The sequence below is a fragment of the Callospermophilus lateralis genome, unplaced genomic scaffold, assembly GCF_048772815.1.
Source record: "Callospermophilus lateralis isolate mCalLat2 unplaced genomic scaffold, mCalLat2.hap1 Scaffold_408, whole genome shotgun sequence".
NCBI lineage: Eukaryota > Metazoa > Chordata > Mammalia > Rodentia > Sciuridae > Callospermophilus > Callospermophilus lateralis.
Genome location: NW_027514360.1, coordinates 1,045,408 through 1,067,647, shown reverse-complemented (window position 1 = coordinate 1,067,647; position 22,240 = coordinate 1,045,408). Strand labels below are relative to the sequence as shown.

The window sequence follows — 22,240 nt, the reverse complement described above, 5'->3', positions numbered from 1 at the left end:
ACATACTATGTGTGTGTGTATATATATTTATATATATAATTCATGTTATATCTATACAGATGTGTGTGTGTGTATATATATATATATATATATATATATATATAATATATGGGAAAATAATGTTTTTGAAAGAAAACAAAAGCTATGACATAGAAAACAGTTATGAAAAGTACTCTGGGAACCTCAGAAGATTTAGAAAGCAGATAGAATAAATGATAAGTACATACATATGATATTTTTTTGAACCAAGACAAGATTTAAATCTATCATTCAAATAAACTGATATATATATATATATATATATATATATATATATATATATATATATATATATATATATATTTCTAAGTAAAGAAAATTTATGCAAAGAAAAACTGTCTGTATTCTCTATTTTAGGTTACATAAAGGTCTAGTCAAAATAAACAGTGACCTAGGAATTATAAGGAAGACATAGGATTTATTCATACAGAAAAAGAGAATATATTCTTTTGACCTGTTTTTTTTCTTTCAAATAAAAAATTATCTGTGTCTGTGTTCAAAATCAATTAACACTTAAGCTTACAGAGGACACTAACTCTTGTTAGATGTTTCAAAAGAAAGAATCAGAAAACTGATCACCTTTAAAGGTCCTCAAAGGAAATTTTCTAACTTAAAAAGGTTTTGTTACAGAGTGTGCATTGGCTTGAACCTCTTTTATTGTCCCTGCCCCCAAATTCCCATCAGAGCTGATGATTAAAGTTCTACCCACTTCCCAGGTCCCTACAATTATCCCATTGTGATGGCGCTCTACCGTGGTGCCCTGTTATGGCCAGACATCAAGTCATTAGAGAACTGCAAGGGATGATGAGGAAGATTATTTTAATTTCCTTTCAGCCCTTCTCAGGAGTGGCTCTTTAGTTCAAAGAGCTGTGGGTACTTGCTTTCAAACTAACAAGCAATATTATAAATGTAGGCTGCATTATCATGATTGCAGACAATCTGAGGCACTTGAAGGCCAAGGATTCACAGTCCTCAATATGTGCTGTTTTGTGTTTATCAGCTAAAAATACACGGACAGTGCAAACAGGAAAGAGGGAAAATGTAATGAACAGGGTGGGAGGGGAGCTAAGAAAGAACAAGAACTCAGGGCAAAAGAGAACAATAGAGAGTGGAATGCAAGCTGGGCCATTTTGTTGGTATATAAAATACCATTTACCCATTCTCTTGCTGTTCCACTCCATAGTGTTCCAGCTCTATGCCAGGAAGAGGTTGAACTGGGGGAGGAGGTAGAGGGACATTGGCCCAGGTTGATCCATTGTTTTTCTGTGGTTTAGAGGAGTTTTTATTTTTCCTCTTTTTTCCACCTTTCCCACCTGGAAATAATAATGCATTTATTTAGAGATGGTGAATATCAGAACGAACAGGCAATATCAGGTGGAAAGATGTATTTGTTTTCAAAATACCAGAATCGCTATGTTAGAGATGGTAAAAGCTATAAACAATGAAATTATATAATCAGAAACACATTTTTATAAATCACTCAAAATGATATTGTTTCTTTCCCATTGCATTAACTGCAGAGCTGAATAAACCAAAAACATGGCTGCTGTATCAAAAGAACATTTATTGATTTATTCATGTCTGCTGCCTCCACGTTTTCACTGTTAGAGGAAATAATGGTCCATAACAAATTCTTTTAAATGTCAGATTTTAGTGCGTTTAAAATGCTCTTTTGAATAATCTCTCTCAGTGGAAAATACAGTGTCTAAGGATACAGGCTTAACTTTTCCATTAGAATTTGCTCAATTTAATTAATCCAGGAGAGTAACATTTTTCTCTCAAAAGTCACTGATAAAAATCAATCAAGTACAATCTGGAGAATACCTATAAACCTCTCACAATGATACATTTCATAGACTTTTTGACTAATAAATGGCACAATTACTTTTGCATATAGTGAGAATATTTCCCAGATGTTTTAACTATCACATTTTGTAAATTCCAAAAAGGAGGAAAAATTAATGATAATATAGTGATCAGTTTCAGTACTATTTGTTACATGAATGAATTCATGCACAAATATTAGCAGAACATAAATGAAGAGTGTATGAGCCATATCTGAGATTACATGATGCTTAATGAACTATAAAAATAAAATTCATCATCTGCATAGTGCTGTACTTTTTAAAATCAAGTAAATAAAGCTTTTTCATAAAAATGGACCTCAGTTGGATGCAGACTGAATACTTCATGAGCAAAATGAAAATGACCTTTCAGGGGTGACTCAGTAACTTCCAATAATTCCACCTCAACTTATAGCTAAATTTTAAGCATAGGATATTTGTAGCAGGGCTATCTAGCCATTTAGATCTCACTAAGAAGTCAATCCATCCTTTTTCTTCTACAACTGCTGAGTCAGATTATGCAATTTGGTAATAATGTATTTGAGTGCCAGAAAGTGATAAAACTCTTAAACTAGACACTACAGTCAATTATTGAGTTGTGTACATTTTCCACATAGGATACATAAATAAATATTTAAAAGAAGATCCCTACAAAAAAAGTGCTTTCAGCTTTCCTCTCACTTCTATTCTTTGACAGGACAAAAGATATTAAGAGGAGGGTAAGAAAGTGTCCTATGTTTAGTGAGTAAGAGTTTGGTTTCTGAGTTTGAAATTTAACTCCTCACTCAAAAGGTATTGCCTTAACTTACATACATGTAAAAAGAAATATGAACTTATTCCACTTTTTTTTCTTTGGTACTTGGGATTGGACCCAGGAATGTTTTACCATTGAGCCACATCCCCAGCCCTTTTAGTTTTTATTTTGTGACACGATCTTGCTAAGTTGTGTAAGGCCTTGGTAAGTTGCTGAGGCTGGCCTCAAAATTTGTGATCCTCCTGAGTTGTTGGGATTATAGGCATGCAAAAGTTACTACTTCCTTGAGTTGTCATGAGGATTATAAGAGATATTGTATAGGAAGTGCTCAGATGCACAGAAAAACTCAATAAATGCCAATCATAATTGCTTTCTCCTGTCTTCTCTTCCTCATAGCAAAACCAGTTTCACTTGTTTTCTGAAGTCTTACTTGTCAGAAAAGGCCTCATATTCAGAATAAAAATAATAATAAGCTTGCTCGGTTATAAGTATGTAATTTTTGTTTTTAAGGTAAATGAACCTCAATTCCTCATTTCCTTAACCCACCAATCACTAAGGTCTATTTCCTTTTTACAGTATCAGAACTATATTTCAATGATTGAGAGAAGAATGCTTGAGCTATTTGTTCTTCCTGATCACTCCCTTTCAACTTTATGTATGCACAATCCTAATCACATTCTCCAGCATTTTAGAAATGTCATTTGAATCTCACCTGAACAAAGTGCCTAAGAAAGAAGTTCTTACACCTCCGTATTCTAGATGATGACACTAAGGCTCTGAATGTTATGTGATTCACTTTCACATAGCAAGAGAACAATCAGATTTACTACTGAGCAGCTTAACTTGAAAATATTTCTAGAGCTCTGAACCTCATTGTTGAAGCCCTTGCTCAGGTTCAAGAAAGCTACTCATTATTATGCTTCCAAACAACAACAGGCTTTTAAATGTGTTCTGGAAATAGCTGAAGCACAGAGAGAATTACTGTGGACTTTACAACCAACACTTATTTTTCCCCTGTTCTGGAGAAATATCTGTTCTTTCATTTGATCAGTCTGGGTAGGACTATTATTCATCAACACATGCATCTTAGGACATCTTAACAACACTTTGAGATGGAGGTGAGCTTGATATAACTGACAACTGTTAAAATCTCTTGAGATCTGAATCTTTAGAGAAGCAAGCCACAGTCTGCTGTTTCACCTTGAACCCTGTATCATCTGAAGGCCAGAGTACCTAAATTATGTTTTAACGAAGCAGATATTGATGCCTTGTAAACATATTTGACCCTTTTCTCTTAAAATAAAAATGTAAATAGTTGGATAGTTAAAGCTTAAAAAATGACTTCTCTGTAAAAAAAAATAAATCATAAAAGCAATTCATTTTAAAATTAAACATATGGTCTATTTTTAAAAAAATATTAAAAGATTTAGCTATTGTTACCAATATTTTATATTATATACACATACAACTATGATTTAAAATACTATTTTAAAACATCTGAGTTTTATTGTATAGTTTTTACTGGTTGGATATTTAACAAGAAGTACTCAGAACTTACATATTGAATGCATTATAAAAGTGTTTCAAAGAGGGTAAGAAGTTCACTCAAATAATTCAGAAATGCCCAATTTTCTTTGTCACTGTGATTATTTTAAATTGGTTACACCAATGTGCACAGATTTAAAAAATCCCATAATATATGATTAGCTAGCCACGGGGCAGTTAATTCTTAGATTTGGCCCCTAGGAAACATAGCTATAAATAAAAAGAATTAAACAAAAGTGTAACATTAAACTCAATTAGACTAAACTGTAAAAGGAATAATCACCTCACTCTTACCTACTAAAAAATGCTTTCTATCACCAATTCAAGTAATCCTGTATTCAAATGTAGATGAAGTAGTTAATATAATTCCTGGATATATGTAAATGTCACTCAAGAGATTAATGGATTCAAACAGCAGCAAGCACCATTGTGAATCCTGTTCTGCTTTCAATTACTCAAAAGATAACTTTTAAATTTGGTGAAAATCAATCTATACAGAACATTTAATGAAAGATTTACAGGTCTTATGGAGTCCATGGCTTGCAATATGGAGATTTCTTTTCATATATTGCTTGATCTTTACATATATTTAATGAAATAAAAAGGAATATCCAACAAAATTACTTTTTAATTATTCAGAAAAATTGTGGGACTAATTATAAATAAATGCCCGCATAAATGACATAGAAGGTCATTCAAAACATTCCCTTATATTATTAAGCCAGTTTAAATTCATAACAGATGTTTAAAATTTTCTGAATTCTATAATGTACCTAATCCTACCAATAGGCAAGAAGAGCAAATGACTCATTTTGGAGGGAAGAGAGAGCATTAACATTTTCATTCTGAGAAGGTTCCATCTCCTGAGGAAAAGTAATTTAGTAAATGTAACACTAATGATAAGAAAAAGTTAACTCTTCATAGTCTTGATGCCTTGGAGACTGCACAGTATCATAGTACACTATAATCCTTTATTATTAATATGTAATTTTAAAAAACCAAACAGAAACTCCGTAAAAACAATTAGCATATAATTAAGCATATTAAGTAAGTGGAGTCAGGAACCAGTCAGAAGTAGGCAGAAAAAGGCATGTGATGTAAATAGGTGGAATTTACAATGTCGTTAATACAATATCCTCACATACAAAGGGAGGATAACTCATTAGGATAGGAATATATTTCTATCCAATAAAATGCGTTTTTCCTTACGCTTTTTGGTTTAGCTGATATTTCTCAAATATATATTAAAAGTGACAGCATAAAATAGTTATTGTTATCAAATATTGTATTTTTTGAAGTAAAAATTAATAATTTCACATATTAACATTCATATTTAGCATAGTAATCATTGAATTGATAACTATTACATAATATTTGAGAGGTTGTCCTAAAATAGGAAGTTATATTATTGGCATCCCGATATGAAATCATCTCTGAGATTATTTTCATTTCAGTTGAATTTATCTTTTGATATCAATGACCTGGAGTTAACTTTCATGCATGATCTTTTTATTATAAAGTTCTTTGGACTCATATATTTGGTTCAAGATGGAATGAACTCATCTGCTCTTTAAGGAATAGTAATTAGTAAAATGGCACTATTTTTCTTTCAATACATTATTGTGCAGTTAGTACGTAAGTGATGACAATGATTTTTATTGCCCACCCCCACCAAGGCATAATTTCACCAGGATCAAATGTTATTGTCATTTGAAAGATAAATGCCTGACAGTGGCTTGCGATTCAATATTTCCTCATCAGTTGTTAGGGAACACAGGTCATATGCTGGTGACAAACAAATATTTCTCCTTACTGTGATGAGACCAACCTGAGAGACTGCCACTCCTTTCTGAGCTGTTGTGAGAGCTGGTGGTGCTGAAATCCTGTGACTGGTTGTGTGGCATTCTATTAGACAATCCCTCAGCCAATCGGTAGTCAGGGATGTAAAGTAAGGCTAAGGGTTAAAGTCAGAGGTCATAGTGGCATCATGTGATTAGTTCACAGCACAAGCCCATGCAGAACATGCAGTTAGCAACTCAGAAGCGGATGTCGTGGGAGAGTGGAGGAATGACTCCTCTAGCCTGTCCTAATGGAAGTACAGATGGATTGCTGATCACTATATTGAAAAACAGCTGAAAGGATGAACCCGATTGGTGTTGGTGTGTGGTAGCGGCGGTGGAGGCAGTGGCGGTGGTGGTAGGAATTGTTCAAGGTACTAAATACATGCCAGTATGTTTTTTTAGTTTAGGTAGTGAACCTGGTAATGCATCACTGAATTGAACAACAAAAACTAATTTCTATCTCATGCACAAATGACATGAAGTTAACTTCTCAGGACAGAAGAATGTGACTCACCATTGTTACCTTTGTTCTGTTCGGGCAGAGAATAACCAAATCCCATCAGATCTGTTTTTTGCTGAATTGAGCTTTTCCACTGTGGATCAGGCAGATCGACAGCCAATTCATGGATGCTATTGGAATGCAAGATCTGTGTCGTGGCATATGGGGTAGCCTGTGTTATTTGGCTGGAACTGTTGTAAGTGGTTTTGGTAGTGAAGTCAATGCTGCTATAAATGGCTCCATATGAGAGCATCTTTGCTGTTTTATCCCCTTGGCCTGGAACTGGTGGCAGCAAATCCGTGATGAACATAGGGAAATGAAACAATTTAATGACACACAGGAAGCCCAAAACTATGAGAATTGAAGATGAAAAATAAATGTGTCATGCCACACGTTTGCATTTCAGCTGAGATGGGCTTCATGAACCAATGAAGGGTAGATGATATACAACCATCGCCAAGCTATCAACCTCAGTGACAGGCAGGCCTACTGCTCGTCCTTCACGTCTCACTGCTTAACACATCCCTTCCCCCATTTCCTCTAACCAGGAATGAAAAATTTGGGATATTTCACTACTGAAACATGCTTTCAGTTGTTCACTATGTTTGAGAATCAAGGAAAGTGGTAGCAAGATACAGCAGCAATGAACAGAGGGAATCTACAAATTGTGCCTGAAAACAGCTCTTTCCACTTCATCCCCAAAGATATGGAATATGGCTGCTAAATAGTTGCAAAAATTTCCAAAATTATACGACCCTGATTTTGAAATCCATTTTTCTGAAGTTTTTACTTGACATTTATGTGATCTGATTTTATAACTGCAGAAATGGAGAACTGATGGTAGAAAATGTGTTCTTTTTTTCTTGCATAACAAAGGAAAAATTTCATGAATAAGTCATTTCCATAATATAGCAGGATTTAACTATAGAAAAAGCAACCTTAGTGATCAGTGAGTTTAATTTATGCTATCAACACTTAGAAGTGGAGAATTACAGTTTCACGTTGTAATACAGCAAGAGTAAAATTAAACTTCAGGAACAACACTGAATATCAATCGGTCCATTTATCATTTTGGTATGCTGAATTATCTTTACAGGATGCTTTATAATTCAGATCTGCCACCTCGCTCCTGAGCTCTTTTCCCTTTTCAGAAGAAAGACACTAAGTGAATCTAAAAGAGAAATCACTAACTCTAGTATTAATCATGTACAGTTAAGATAAATCTAATTATAGTGCAGTCCTGAATAATGTATGTTCTGAAAATATCACTTCATAGGACTTGAGGTCATGAAACCACTTGATCTCTTCATTATAAGACATTTCAACTGTCTTTAAAACTTTTAGATTTGATAATGCCCATAGTACTTGAAATAAAAGTGCTTACAGAAGTATTAGCTTTTCTTTGGAATTTTATAAATACTAAAAAAAAATCTTCATTAACAACAGTGACAAGAAATTTATAATATATTGTGTACAGTGTGCAATTTCACTCTTTCTGAAGTTTTGAAAGTCTGGAATACCAACCTGTTTTACAAATATGTGGATGTTTATTGAAGTAAAGATTTTAAAGGCATCTCAGTGAGACTGTTACACATATTCACATTTTAAATTATGCTAGGTTGCATAAGCAAGAAATTGTTTTTGGATTTCAGAATATCAAAATTGTTTTTCTGTCATTATTTATTTGTTATTAATAATTATAGAATCTGATTTTAAGAAACATTGTTCATTCTTAAGTATTAGTATCATTTTTTTTAATTCTCAGAACCTTGAATATTTAAGACTATATCAAAAATTGGCAAAAAAACCCCACCAGATCTTTTTTTTTTGCATAAGTTTTTGGGCTCTCTCCACCTATCTCTCACTGCTGAATATTTGAATATTAATTGAATAGAAATGTTTCTCCTACGTGGACCTCAGTTTCTCATATCTTGAACTTAAGGTTCTCCAGAGTCCCTTCAGTTACATGTTATTGAAAGGGTTCTGTGCTCAAACAATTAAAAAATGGAACAATATTGTCCAAGAATATAATTCTACATAATATTACTAACAATTAAACACTAAAGTTATGGCTCTGGAAATAGAGTATCTCTCTTTCTCTGCTAGATGAAATTATAGTCAGCCTTCCAGCCTAAGTGCTTCTATATTGATTTTTGGGCTGCATGTATTGTCTTCAAATATTATTTGATCACTCCCACATTTTCAAAAACTAAATTAAATTATATCCAACACTGAAACATTGGAGGATCACACATGAATATCTGTATGTGGAGGAGAATCTTATAACACGAAATACTCTGGAACTCTGGACTAGCCCTCCATTCAACAAGCTGGCTCTGAATAAGTGCGGCCATCATTAGGAAGGACTTTTCATTTAATATTTCTTGCTGTCCCCGCCAACCTTAATGCTGTCTGACTGGCACTTGTTAACATTTGTTTTGGAAACCTATGAATTCGAGAAACCTTGACTCCAGTTTGAATTAGTGGTGCAGCTTTTGAGTACCTTGGCTTTATTTGTATTCATGGATTTATTTTATTTTTGCCCAATGTAATTATTTGTATGAAGGACTGCCTTCCTCATGGCATCATAAGTTACTTGAGAACAGGAGCCTATTGGATATATGCTTTCATTACCATAATTCCTCACCTACTGTTATGAGAGTAAGCACTTGCTGATGGAATGTTTAAATGCATTTCTCATAGTTTGCATTGGTAAAATGCAAAATTATGAGATAATTAATTTTTTCATTTTTCAAAATATGATTTTCATTACATTCATATATTGGTATTCTATTTGTAAATGGAAAATGTCAGTATCCATGCTTATTTTTCTAAGTGAATGTGGTTATAAAATCATACATATGAACCCAACTTCAGACTACACAGCAGTATAAATAAAATAGCAGAGGCATTAAAAATCTACCAGACGTGCATTCTATATCCACTTCTCAAATTATCTTGCTTAACTCTAGTCTCTTGACTTTAAACATGTAAATATGTTTATGTATTTCACAATTATGCAAAAGACATAAATTTAAATATACAAAAATGTCCTACAGTATTTCTGGCACAAGTGTTTAAATGACTATCAAATTGAAAAGAGAGTGGGTAGAAACTGGAAAAACTTTGTCTTGGCCTTGATATTCATGCCATAAAAATAAGGTACAAATGGAAGAAAAACCCTGCATTCTACCTTCAGTTAAATTGGACTAAGATATTTTAGATGTTAATTTAGCTTGCTAGCCAACAGAAAAAGAAAATGTTTTCTCCATCTGAGGCATGTATCTCTTGATACAAAGATAGAACCTTGTGATGTTCTAATACAAAGTGTAAAATAGGAAGTTATTATTGACTGATAAAAACTTTGGGAACAGAATTCCTTTAGGCAAAAATCAATCTGCATTTTAGGGGAAAGATGATCTGTTTCCTTGGTTGGGAATACTCAGACACACAAACTTCCCAGGCGACAGTAAAGGCATACAGAGAGAAAGCAGGAAGTCAAAGAAACTTACAGCTTTCTTTGTATTTTCTCATTTAATCTGATACCTTTGGGAGTTGATTATGCAGTTAAGCTCTGTGTGAAAACTATATATTGTCATCCATTTAATTCTTATTACACACCTACGAGGTAGGGATGGTTATCTTTATATTTTATTTTCAAGAAGGAAAAGGAGTTAATTGAAATGATATTCATAGAAATCAGGCTTATGAAATACTTAGTAACTTTATAATTTGAGGTATTACTTTATATGCAAATACATTGTTAATCCATCTTGAAGAGAAAATGCAAGGATCCATAATTACTCCAATTTTTTTTAAAATTTTTTTTAGATGTAGGTGGACACAATGCCTTTATTTTTATTTATTGATTTTTATGTGGTGCTGAGGATGGAACCCTATGTCTCACCCATACTAGGTGAGCACTCTACCACTGAGCCACAGGCCCAGCCCTTCTTTCTAAGTGTATATGCTTATATAGTCATACATGTGAAATCCACTGCAGCTTTTAGTAGAACTGGAACAGTTTAGCACAGCCCTGGGTCTTCCGAATTAATTCTCCAAGTGTGGAAATCTTCTAGTGTGTCTATCTAAATTTGCTTTGCTTTACAAGAATCTCCGAATTCCTCACTCCAGTTTTCTACTTTTTCCATTCTCCACCCAGAAGAAGCCTGAATGATTTAAAAGTGTTTACATCTCAGCATTCTCCTCTTAAAAATTCACCAATAATTTCTGATTACCCTCTGGACAAAGTTTAAACTCTTAATGTGACTTAGAACATCTTTTCTTTCTTGTCCCTTTGTGCTTTCTAACATCGTTGAACTCAACCGTTAGGAAGTTCCGTCTTTCCCTTCCTTCTTATCCCCTCACCTACCCTCCCTTTCAGTGCTGGGTAATCAACTTAGGCCCCTGGTCATGCTGGAGAAGTCCTCTACCAATAAGCTACATCCACAGTCTCCTATTAATTTCTTAAAAAGATTGAATGTCTGTCATTTTGTCTTTTAATTTTTTTCATTGTAGATGGACAACAATAATACCTTTATTATTTTGTTATTTTTAGGTTTGAACCCAGGGCCTCACATGTGCTAGGCAAAAGCTCTACCATTTAACCACAACCCCAGCCCAATGTCTCTCTTATTTCTAGTCTCTTATTTCTAGCAGCCTTTATTTCAGCCTTTTTTATCAGGGTACTGATAAGGCAGTTCAAGTCCATTTACTGTCTGCATAGTATTGTACCAGGAGAAAACTTATGTATAATTGCTGAGCCAATCAGGGAATTCTCTACTCCTCTCATCTTTATCTAAACTAACCTATCCAATTGACCAGAAGAAAAAGTGCATTTGGGAGGAAGCAGTCATTATTTATATTAGATACAACTCTGTCTCTTTAGAAAAACCTATGGAGGGGAGTTTAGCGTGAAATTTTGGAGGTTTTATCGTGTCAGCCACTTTGCACTGTTTTATCTTTGCTTTGGAATAGCAATTAATGATTGTAGAATAGAAAGTTCTCTCTGAACATGCCACCCCATCTAGTTAACTGTCTTCCTCACATGAAATAAAATGGGATAAAGGATGATCACTATTTATACCAATATTATATTCTTTCTGACTGCCATAGTGCCAGGTACACAGGAGGTACTCAATAAATACATGTTGAATAAGATTTTGAAAAATGAAGTATTTGTTCCAAAAGCATAAACCCTAATTAACAGTATATTCCCTGATTTTAGTTACCTTGTACTGATATTCCTAAAAACAAAATATATTATGGATACTTCCACATTAATAATGACCTTCTTTACTTTATTTTTTAAGGTATTATAGACACACTAATTTTATAATAAAATATTTTGGAAACATACAGCAATATTAATATATGTGCTTTATTCTTTTAACTATGGAAGAAATACTCTCCATCTCTTAAAAATATCTGGAAAATGAAAACAGAATCAAAAACAAAATTAAAAACAACATTATTTCGAAAAATACAACTTACCTCCAGGCCCAAAATTTCCAGTTTCATTTGGGCCACTATTGCTGTTGTTCACTGGCAAGGTTGTGGCTGGCCATGAATCATCAAGCCATGGATAGCTGGGATCACCCGCATTTAGAAGGCCTGGGCGGCTACAACAGAAATGAAAAGGAAATCAGACTATGGAGCTCAATGAAAGATTTTGATGCCTGTCTCATGCACTAGAAAGGATTAAGGAATTTAAGAAGATTTTAATTGAATTTAGAATTAAAATGTGTAGGCTCTCAAAATTAAAGAACTTTGGCAATTCATTAAGGCTATATATTGATCAACCCTGTCAGTGGAAGAAGTCTCTTTGCCTGGGATCCTGTCAAACTCCACAAGAAATCAGACTTCTGCCCTGAAACTGGTGGGAATTGGCCATAGTAGTAACCCCACACGAGGTTTGATGATAAATTGACACCTCAAGGGAACAATCTTTCAGAATGGCTTCTTGGTATTAGCCATTTCCAGGACTTTGGGTTATTTTGTTCCCAGTAACTGCAGTCCCAACATGAATCTGTCCTCTCTAACCTGTCACCCTTATTGTGAGCCTTCATGTTTGATTTAGAGGCAAAGAACTTGAAAGAAATTAATGAACAGTACTTATACTGTTCCATCAATAGCACATTTCCAAGTTCTTTAAATGGAAAAATATCAGGGGGCTATTAAGTGTTTTTCTGAAGGCAATAAAAGACACCTGTGATCTGCTCCAGCATGTGAGTATAGTCTACAAGGAAAATTTCCTTCACATCATATTTAATAAAGAATTCCGTTCTTTAATGTTAAAATGGGATTTTGATTCCTTTCCAAGTTATTAACATATTTACAAAGAAATAGAACATCTATAATCATTGTACCTTTTTGTTGTTGTTGTTGATAGACCCCTTCTGGTATAATACCTAAGAGAAACATGTGTTTCTATGGGAACTGCAATAAGAAGATTCAACTGCTTCCTTGCTACATCCACTAGTTCTCATTAGACTTAATCTCTTTTTGCTAAAATATTGATTAAATGGGAGATTGGAAGTTATTACCAGAGCCTAATTACAATCTCCATATTGGCAAAGGGAAAATAGATGAGGATATATGGGTTTGTTATCAGCTTTTATCAATTTCAATTGAGTATCCAAAGTTGTGGAATCCAGTCCTATCAATCTACAGCCTATTCATCATCCATGAATCATTTACTTTGTGATCGATTATATGTAATTGTTCACTCACAGCAATTTAGTGTGAGCCAATAAGGAGTCTTAAACAACAGCAACTTCATTTGCTAATGTCTAATTAATGCAATAAACATCCTGCTAACAAATGAACACATTCCTTGTGATATTTACCACTAATTTCTTCAGGGGCATCTGGGAGATATGAAACATCTGGACTTGATTCCTCTAAAGTGCACAACAGATAGATCATTAAACCTAGTAGTAAGCCATTTAACTCCTCCTAGAATTCTCAGACTTATAAGTGATCATTTATCACAATAATAGCTTCTTACTACAGAGTTTTTCTAGTCCTGATTAAAAATACTAATAAAGAATCTCCTTAGCATACCTTCCATTGCTCATTATTCCTCCATCTCCTCTTTGAAATGTAACTGTAAAAAAAAACACAAAAAAACAGAAAGGCATGTACACACACAAGTTGTCAATATTAATTACAATTCATAACAACTCATATTGGACCTCAGTTTAGAACTAAGCCTATGGAAATTTTAACAAAATATAATTAACATAATTGTGGAGATAGTAAAAAACAGTGGTTTGGCTCAGGGCAAAGTTATCACTTGCTCCAACTTTAATAGAATATTTCAAGTTTCTTCAAGTCAAAAGTATGGATAAATAAAAGTGACAATTTGGATTTAAACATCAAACACTATTATAAGTGGTGGACCTAGTAATCCTGGATGATTGACACAGCATTAATGAAGAGTTATCAAATAAAACTGCTAATAATAACATAAAACTGTCTTAATTAGAAGGCATAAAGCAAAATATATACTAGAAATTGAAACAGGAGAGTTTTAACAGGTAATGTCTTTCCAACAAGATAAGAAAAACAGGTAACTGTTATTACACATTGCTTATCATCACAGATCCTTTTAAGTATGCTAATAGTTATTATGAATTGAATAGGTATAATTACAGTAGATGTAAACTGTAACTAATAGAGAATAGCATATTCATGAAAATAAAAATTTAACCAATTTATACTAAATAGACTCCAATTATATGTAATGATCACAAGTTAAAATTTTCTACAAAACTGTGTGACTTATTAACAATGTCCACTAGTATCTAATAGAACCAAGGTCAATGAAGCCACTCCCTCCACTCAATGTCTTCCACTCCACAAAGCTAACATTGAGCAAGTGGACTTCCAGGAACAGACAAAGAATGTAAATATCAGTTGTGGGCCATCACCTTATCCCAAACTGTTGAAGCCAAATGTATTTAGACTTCAAAATGATTCATACCCGAGAAAGGTAATATACTTTTCATACTATAATGTTTGAAGTAGCAAATTGCACTCAAATTTATGTAATATTTGTCCAATGAAAACTGAATATGAATGATTATAAAGTCTAAAATAGCTTCACACTAGTTTGTATCAAGTTTTGCCACTAAATTATTTAACTAGAAAATTATGGACAAGGTATTTGTTAAGAAACTTACAGATTACAAAATTGTAATAAACTTGGAATTCTAAAATCAAATCAAAACAAAACAAACAGCAAGGGTCAGTTAAATCAATCCCTGGGAATGAAAGAAAAATACCATTTTTCACAGTTGTGAAAACAATACATCTTGTCTTTGGAACAGAATAATTATGTCTATTAAAAGTTGTTGCTTGGTGACTAAAAGTGAAATTTACTAAAATTTTAATGAAAGAATTCATATTTCAAGTAAACAAGCATATTTCCACTTAAGATAGACAAATTGTTTGAATACTTTTTTATTTAATGGTTCTCCAAAATTCTTCTGCTTTTCAAGTTTGAGCTATTAAATATGATAACTCTTTAAATTTTGTAAGTTTCCAAGCACTGTTTCCTAGGCCCATATGAAAGGTCATCTAGTAACATTACTTTTCATGACACTACCAGGAAATATGAACATAATTCCAAGGGTCCATCAGGATTTCAAGACAGTAAAATAAATAAGGGCCTTCAAACTGGGATCTGAAATATACAACCTTATCATTTTTTCAGGTAACACCTCAAATGCATTGTAAATCAATCCTGACAAAACCTTAACATCTGCCCAGAATTGGCAGTAGATAGCTCCGCAGAGATGATGAAAAAATACTGATCACTACAGAGTGACTTCAGGGCTGGGAGTCATGAATCAGCAGTGCAACTGTATCACATTGTGCCTCTTATTAATTGCTTAGAACACAAAAGAATTAATCTGAAACAATTAATGCAAAAAAAATTGAGCACTAGAGGTATTCAATAAAGGCCTGATTAGGACACACACATGCAAAAATGCATTTTCACAATGTGAAAGTGGTACAGCTAATTAGCTTTCCATCTGATGTGACTTTCCAGTTATGTGGCACTTTAATGGAATATCAAGTGATTGTTTTACTCTGCCAAAAGGGAGTTAAGATAATGCTGTGAACATCATTGCAAATATGCAAATAAGCAGGTTCTGATGGGCTGCATCTCAAAAATGTGCTGTTTAAGAGATATGTGAGATGCCACATAGTTCTCCCTAATTTAGATGACTTTTATTTCATCATACAGAATTTCTGATACTGCCATAGGAATAAAGTATAGCAAAGCAAAGAAAAGAAGCTGAAGCAGAGTCTCAAAAATTGCGTTGTACTTAACTCTATGAGATAACCAATGGCATATTTTCATCAAATGTGAAGTTTAAAATAGTATGACATAACACTCAAAATACTATCAAAATATATCATTTATTAAGGTTAATTTGCAGATGTGCTAGAATATAGACCACATGGGATGGTCCATATCTGCCAGTTGAGAGCTAAATTTGGAAGCAAAATAATTAATTTCAAAGCATTTCACATTCAGTATTCAGGACATATCCATTTTATTTGTGTCCTAGTTGTCATTAACACGTGTTTCTCAAAGGATTCTAGACTGCTAATAGTTTGTCAAATATTCTATAATGTCATTCATCTCTATCTCTGCATGCCCACTAACATAGGAAAAACTTCACAGAACATTATGTGAATGCCTGAATAACTTAAAATGGGCTCCATAAAATTTAGTATACACAGGAATCTTTCATTTTGCATTTTTCTGTCACAGAAGAAGGAGGTGGACGAGGAAAAGAGGAAGAAGGAAAGTAGAGTAGGAGGAGGAAGAGAACACAAACACATATTTTCTCTTACTGACACTGGTTAGCTGTGTTTTTAAAGTGAGGGAAGAAAGGGGACATCTTTTCACACTTCTTTTTTTAATGTTTTGCTTCAAAATATTTAGATTAAGTTCATTTTGAAAAGTAGAACAAGAGTAACTTAGTCTATAAGGCCATCAAAGGAGATTACAAATTAGAATGAACAACTAAAACTTCTAAAATGGAAATAATATATAGCATTTTGGTGAATGTTTGTGTGTATATAAACGTGCAAGTATGTGTGTGTGTGTGTGTGTGTGTGTGTGTGTGTGTGTGTGTGTACGGGCATGTGTAACATAAAAAAAATGCCATTGCATACTACAAGCTATTTTGAGGTAGTCCTCATTTATAAGAAAAGTTTAACTTGAAGGTGAAAGAAAGTGGGGTGAGGGGGTGATAGATCGTTGGTGAATAATCTTTTTCTTGTTAATTTTTTTATAATTTTGAAATCACAGTGCAGTAACTTTGTACTAATCAGAAATAAATTTGGAGTAACTTAATTATTACAAGCTCTTAATCAGAAGTCTGTGTGGAATCTCAAATTAAAAGCTTACAAGGCATAACATATAGAAGTTTTGACCAAAAATGAACTGAATACTAATAATGTTTCCAGAAATTTCTCCCACATACCAGTGGGATTTTTCAAAGCTATATCATATACAAAGTAAGTCTACTACTATCTGACAGGATTAATACTACATGTCTGCCCGAACTGGGAGGAAAATGTAACTATGTGGTAAATTGGCATTTTGAGGTAATGTAGCTTTCGGAGTGCCTATCTCTAGTAGTTCACATTTTCCTACTCCAAATTCTTGCAGCCAATTCTCATTCTCTTTCCTGATATGCTTATTTGGCAAATATGAAAGCATATTAATCCTTTTTAATAAGCATTAACTCACCCCAGATAATCAGAGTATAAAAATTCCATCAAATATTTTAGCTGCTTTTGGATAGTACTGTCAAGTAACTTATTTCACCACCAGTTATAAAACCTATGTGTGAGGTGTTTAGCATTTTCAAATTTGCTCACTCACGAATTGTTTATATTTACTGAGTTTCATAAAATGTTAACCTCAGAAATAATATTCAGAAAACATAACTTACCCTTTATACTTCTGGAAAATTACATTTATTTTCATTAAAATTTGATGACTTCAGTAATCACAAATAGAAAAATGGATAGCAGAAGTTTGAAAAATACTGTGCATTTATCATAAAGATTATAATACAGTTATATACATTTATACTGATATATTTATATGAACCTAATCAAAGCTATATAGATTTTTTCCAAACTTACATTGTTCTTTTTTCTATTCACAAAAATTATTACAGATATTATCAAATATTTACTTCAAATTCAAAACCACTTAATATTTTCTATCTAAATTTCTACAACTTTTTTTTTATTGTTTATAATAGTTTAAGGACTGAATATGTTGAGCAAACAGGACCCCCATTGGCAGTGATATGGAGATTGATAGTGCTCAGTGAAAATTAAGGTAGATGGCGCTTCATGTTGCTTATAGAAGTATGATATTATTTCATTTAGGATATGATACACAGAGATGCTTTTAGTTCTTGCAGCTACACTTATTGCTATGGGTCAAAACCTGAGATGTGTATTTATATCTGAAGAGTTTAAGTAAGTGATTAATATGCAGATATAAAATTATAACTTGATGTGTAACATTGTCTCAGAGGATCCTCTACTTTCTCCTATGTGAAGAGGCAAAACATGTTTAGTCCAGATTTTCCTTCCAGATGATATGAATATATAGATATACATTTGATTCTTGATATTTAATCTAAAATTTAATCCATTACTGTTCTCTGATACATCTGTTATACCCGCTGACACCTAAAAGAAAGTATTAACAGTGATGAGCAGTTTTTGTTGTTGTTGTTGTTTCTTTTCTAAGTCTTCAAGTATAATTTTCTGTAATAATGGCAAGTTCCAAAGGAGCTATAGTATGAGTCAATTAGTAATGTTTGGCCTACATAGAGTTAGCTAAGGCATCCTACCCAGAGTTTGGATCACACCTTGTGAAGTAATTCTGCACTTACACTATTTAACATCTTCTTTTTCCTTCCTCTAGTGGATAAACAGAAATGAAGAAGTAGGAAAAAGGAGGCCTGAGAAAAAATTTAGCCTGGTCTACAATCTTACAGTCAATCCAGCTGCATTGAAAATATATTTTCTAATGTAGGAAAATTCCACCAAATATTTAATTATGACCACAACTGAATTTTGAAATAATTGTGCTATAAAATAATTTAAATATTGACTCAAAGTGGAACCTGATTGTACAAAAAAGTGTTTTATCATAAATCAACAATTAGAGACTGTAAATATAGAGACTACATACATATTACCAAGTAGTGAAAAAGTACATATACACTTCAGACTACATTTTGCAAATCAAGTCACATTGCTTGAATTCTATTTGGTTTAGTTTTCACTTTTCTATTGGTATATTATAGTTTTACATAATAATGGAATTCATTGTGATATATTTATACATGCAGAACTTGGTCTGCTCACAATTTGGTCTGCTCCATTCCTTCAAACCTATCTTCTTTACCTCTCTCCTCTCTCCTCTCTCCATATTCCCTTGCTCTAGTCTTCTGGGTCTCTTCTCTATTTTTATGATATCCCTTTCCTTTCCTTCCTTCTGATTACCTTCCACAGTTTTTATACTATAAAATTATAAGACTTACTAAGAAATCTGTATGAAAACCAAAATATAAGCAAGGCCAACATAAGAATTTTTAAAATAATTGTTATAAGACCTTCGAGGTAAAAAGCCCTAATGAAATCTCTTTGCTCTTTCATGTATGATTATTAGCTCATACATGAAATGTCAAAAATAGAAACAAAAGATAAATACATATTCTATTACTCATTCAAAATCCCTTGTTCTTTAAGTTATAAAAGGATGAGAATGTGAAAACTTAAAAAGGTGGAAGACAGGTTATTTTTGGAGGAAAATATGTAGAAAATATCACAAATCAGACATGTAATGCTTGGTATCTGTGGTTTGGCAAATTTTATTTGCTTCTCATCTGGAGCAGCAGTTGCTAGAAGGCAAATTACTAGCTGAAGGGAAATCCATTCTGAGAGTAAGCCATCTATCAATTAACTATAAAAGTTTTGAAAGGCTTTTCTCTGGCTTGGCCTTCTTCCAAAATATTTGAAGGGCATAGCACATTCCGAGTTAGCAGTTTTCTACAAGCAGATGGATATCAATCACAATGAGAAATGATAATGGGAAATGTACTATTCTTGTCAAGTTCAAAGACCAACAGATATTTTCAAATTAAGTGCATAGGTTTTGCAAAGAATGGCTGTTAAAAAAAAGAAGTAGTAGAAGAAAAAGAAAGTCAGCTTAATGTGATTGTACTAAAAGTGCAAACCTACCAACTATGAGAGCTATTTCATTTGTAAGTCATGAATGAATGAAGAAGTATGAAGTTTAAAAATGCACCATTCCAAATATGGATATATTAGAACTCTGCACTGAAGTGACTTGCATAGTTCATTTTTATTATCTCTAAAGTCAAGTGAAAGGATAAACACAAAATTGTCCTTGAATTAAATCAATTTTTCCTTATTTTTTAAAATCATTTATATGTATGTCTCACAGAGATAAAATATTCCATAGTAACTGATTAAAGAAAGGGCTGATGGACAATACATTCATGGGTGAAGGCAAGGGGCTAGAATGCAAAACAAGAAAGTATATAAGAGTTTTTTTTTATTGGTTGTTCAAAACATTATAAAGCTCTTGACATATCATATTTCATACATTAGATTCAAGATGGTTATGAACTCCCAATTTTACCCCAAATACAGATTGCAGAATCACATAGGTTACACATCCACATTTTTACATAATGCCCTATTAGTGATTGTTGTATTCTGCTACCTTTCCTATCCTCTACTATCTGCCCTCCCCTCCCCTCCTATCTTCTCTCCCTACCCCATTTACTATAATTCATTTCTCTCCTTGTTAATTTTCCCATTCCCCTCACAACCTCTTATATGTAATTTTGTATAACAATGAGGGTCTCCCTCCATTACCATGCAATTTCCTTTTCTTCTCCCTTTCCCTCCCACCTCATGTATCTGTTTAGTTTTTTTAATGTTCAAGACTCTATACTCAGCAGTTAGTTCTGAGCACACCTCTCTGGGAAGAATCTCTAATTGGTGCAGTGGTTTAACACTTGGATGATAGAACATAAAGAATTGGGCAGCCAAGAACCACTGAGAACTGAGAATGGCAGAATGTCAAACACATGGAAACCTCTGTTCAATGGATTTGCCATACTCCTTTTTCTACTCCTGGAATTTATTTTGACCAATAACTAATAAATTTAATCTTCACAAGATGCAGACATAAGTCACAATATCACAACTAGATTATTATGTTTAATGCTGTCAAATAACATGCAATACAACTGAATGGGTGGTATGTCGTATATTTTTCACTATGTACATATTGTATTTGATTATATTAAATCTTCTATTTTTAATGTTTTGTTAAAAAACAAATGTCTTAATAATAATTTATTTTGACAGAGCCTTTGCTGATTATTAAAAATGGAAGACTGAATATAATGTCTCAGAAACTGTTTAAATGTCTGTAGGATGATATTATTTTAAATAGGTCCACTTACAAATTCTAGAAAGTATGAAATATTGTCAGTTTCAGATGAATTGTTGCTGTTAGAGATAATATTTAATGTAAATTATGATCAAAATGTAATTGAACATAACTTCAGCATTGAATATCTTCTCTCATTTACCCACTTTATGATTTTATCTCTTTCTCTCTCTCACCTGCTTTATCCCTCCCTCCTTTGGAGATAATTTGAAGGTCATAATATCTAATGTCCTTAATACTCTGTCTAGGATTCAAAAACAATTTATTAAAAAAAAATAGAACATACAAGGTTTTTTGTTTAATTTTGGTCTGCTGATCTGCTTCTTTCCCTTTTCCTTTTGCTCCTCTCTCCTATTTTTTTTTTCCTTCTAAAAGGCTGCAGTTCACACTGAAATAGACTACACCATTTAAGTGAAGAGTAAATCACTCCACTCATGCCTCATCAGTTTTATTAATATTATTATTATAATTAATAATTATTATATATTATATTATTAGTATTATAATTATATTATAATAATAATAATAATTATTATTATTATTATTATATATTATTATTATTATTTTTTTTTTGAAATTAGGTGAATTCAAAGATACTTTACTACTTAGCCATATCCTTGGTAGTGGAGCCAGATTTATGAATAGGTAGTTTATGTAGTTAGGTAAATTGGGTCTAATTTCCAGTAAAATCAATCAAAACTCCATATTGAGGATGGAGTCCAGGATAAGGGGAATTGAAAATGTCCCTAAGGCCCTAAGCCCACCCCAAGGAAATTTTAATGAAGCAGCTCACAACAAACATGGAGATGCTAATCCAAAAGCCCTTCCTGCCCAGATTACTCCTTCAGCCCACCTGTCCTCCATACTTTGGGTCTTCCCACCTACATTCCAACACTGCAAGATAACAGAACAAAGGACAGCAATGTGACAGGAATGCAGGATAGCTGAAGGAAGACCTTAGCTCTAAAAAAGGTAATAAGACCTTAAATTTTTTCAAAGTTTTTTAAAAAAATCTCTTTCATGGATTCTACCACTTTGGTCCCCTTTGTCTTCTTGAGAGAAGTCTTTTCTACTGTCCTTTAATAAACCTTCTACTTTCTGCTCGAAACCTGCTTTGGAGAACTTATCTAGTGTTATACTTCAGCATTGGGGAAGCAAGGACTCTTCACCAAT

At 33.0% G+C, this 22,240-nt stretch overlaps 1 protein-coding gene across 1 annotated transcript in view; it reads right to left on the bottom strand.

Moving 5' to 3' along the window:
* The window catches only part of LOC143640640 (roundabout homolog 2-like), a gene marked incomplete at its 3' end in the record, with an annotated part of 52,214 nt that extends 30,929 nt beyond the window's left edge, over positions 1-21,285 (bottom strand). The window contains 7 exon segments of the mRNA XM_077108293.1: positions 1,196-1,352; positions 6,011-6,136; positions 6,538-6,821; positions 12,018-12,143; positions 13,588-13,638; positions 19,049-19,083; positions 21,244-21,285. Of these exon segments, the coding sequence (XP_076964408.1) occupies positions 1,196-1,352; positions 6,011-6,136; positions 6,538-6,821; positions 12,018-12,143; positions 13,588-13,638; positions 19,049-19,083; positions 21,244-21,285 (821 nt within the window).
* Positions 21,286-22,240: the final 955 nt, after the last annotated feature.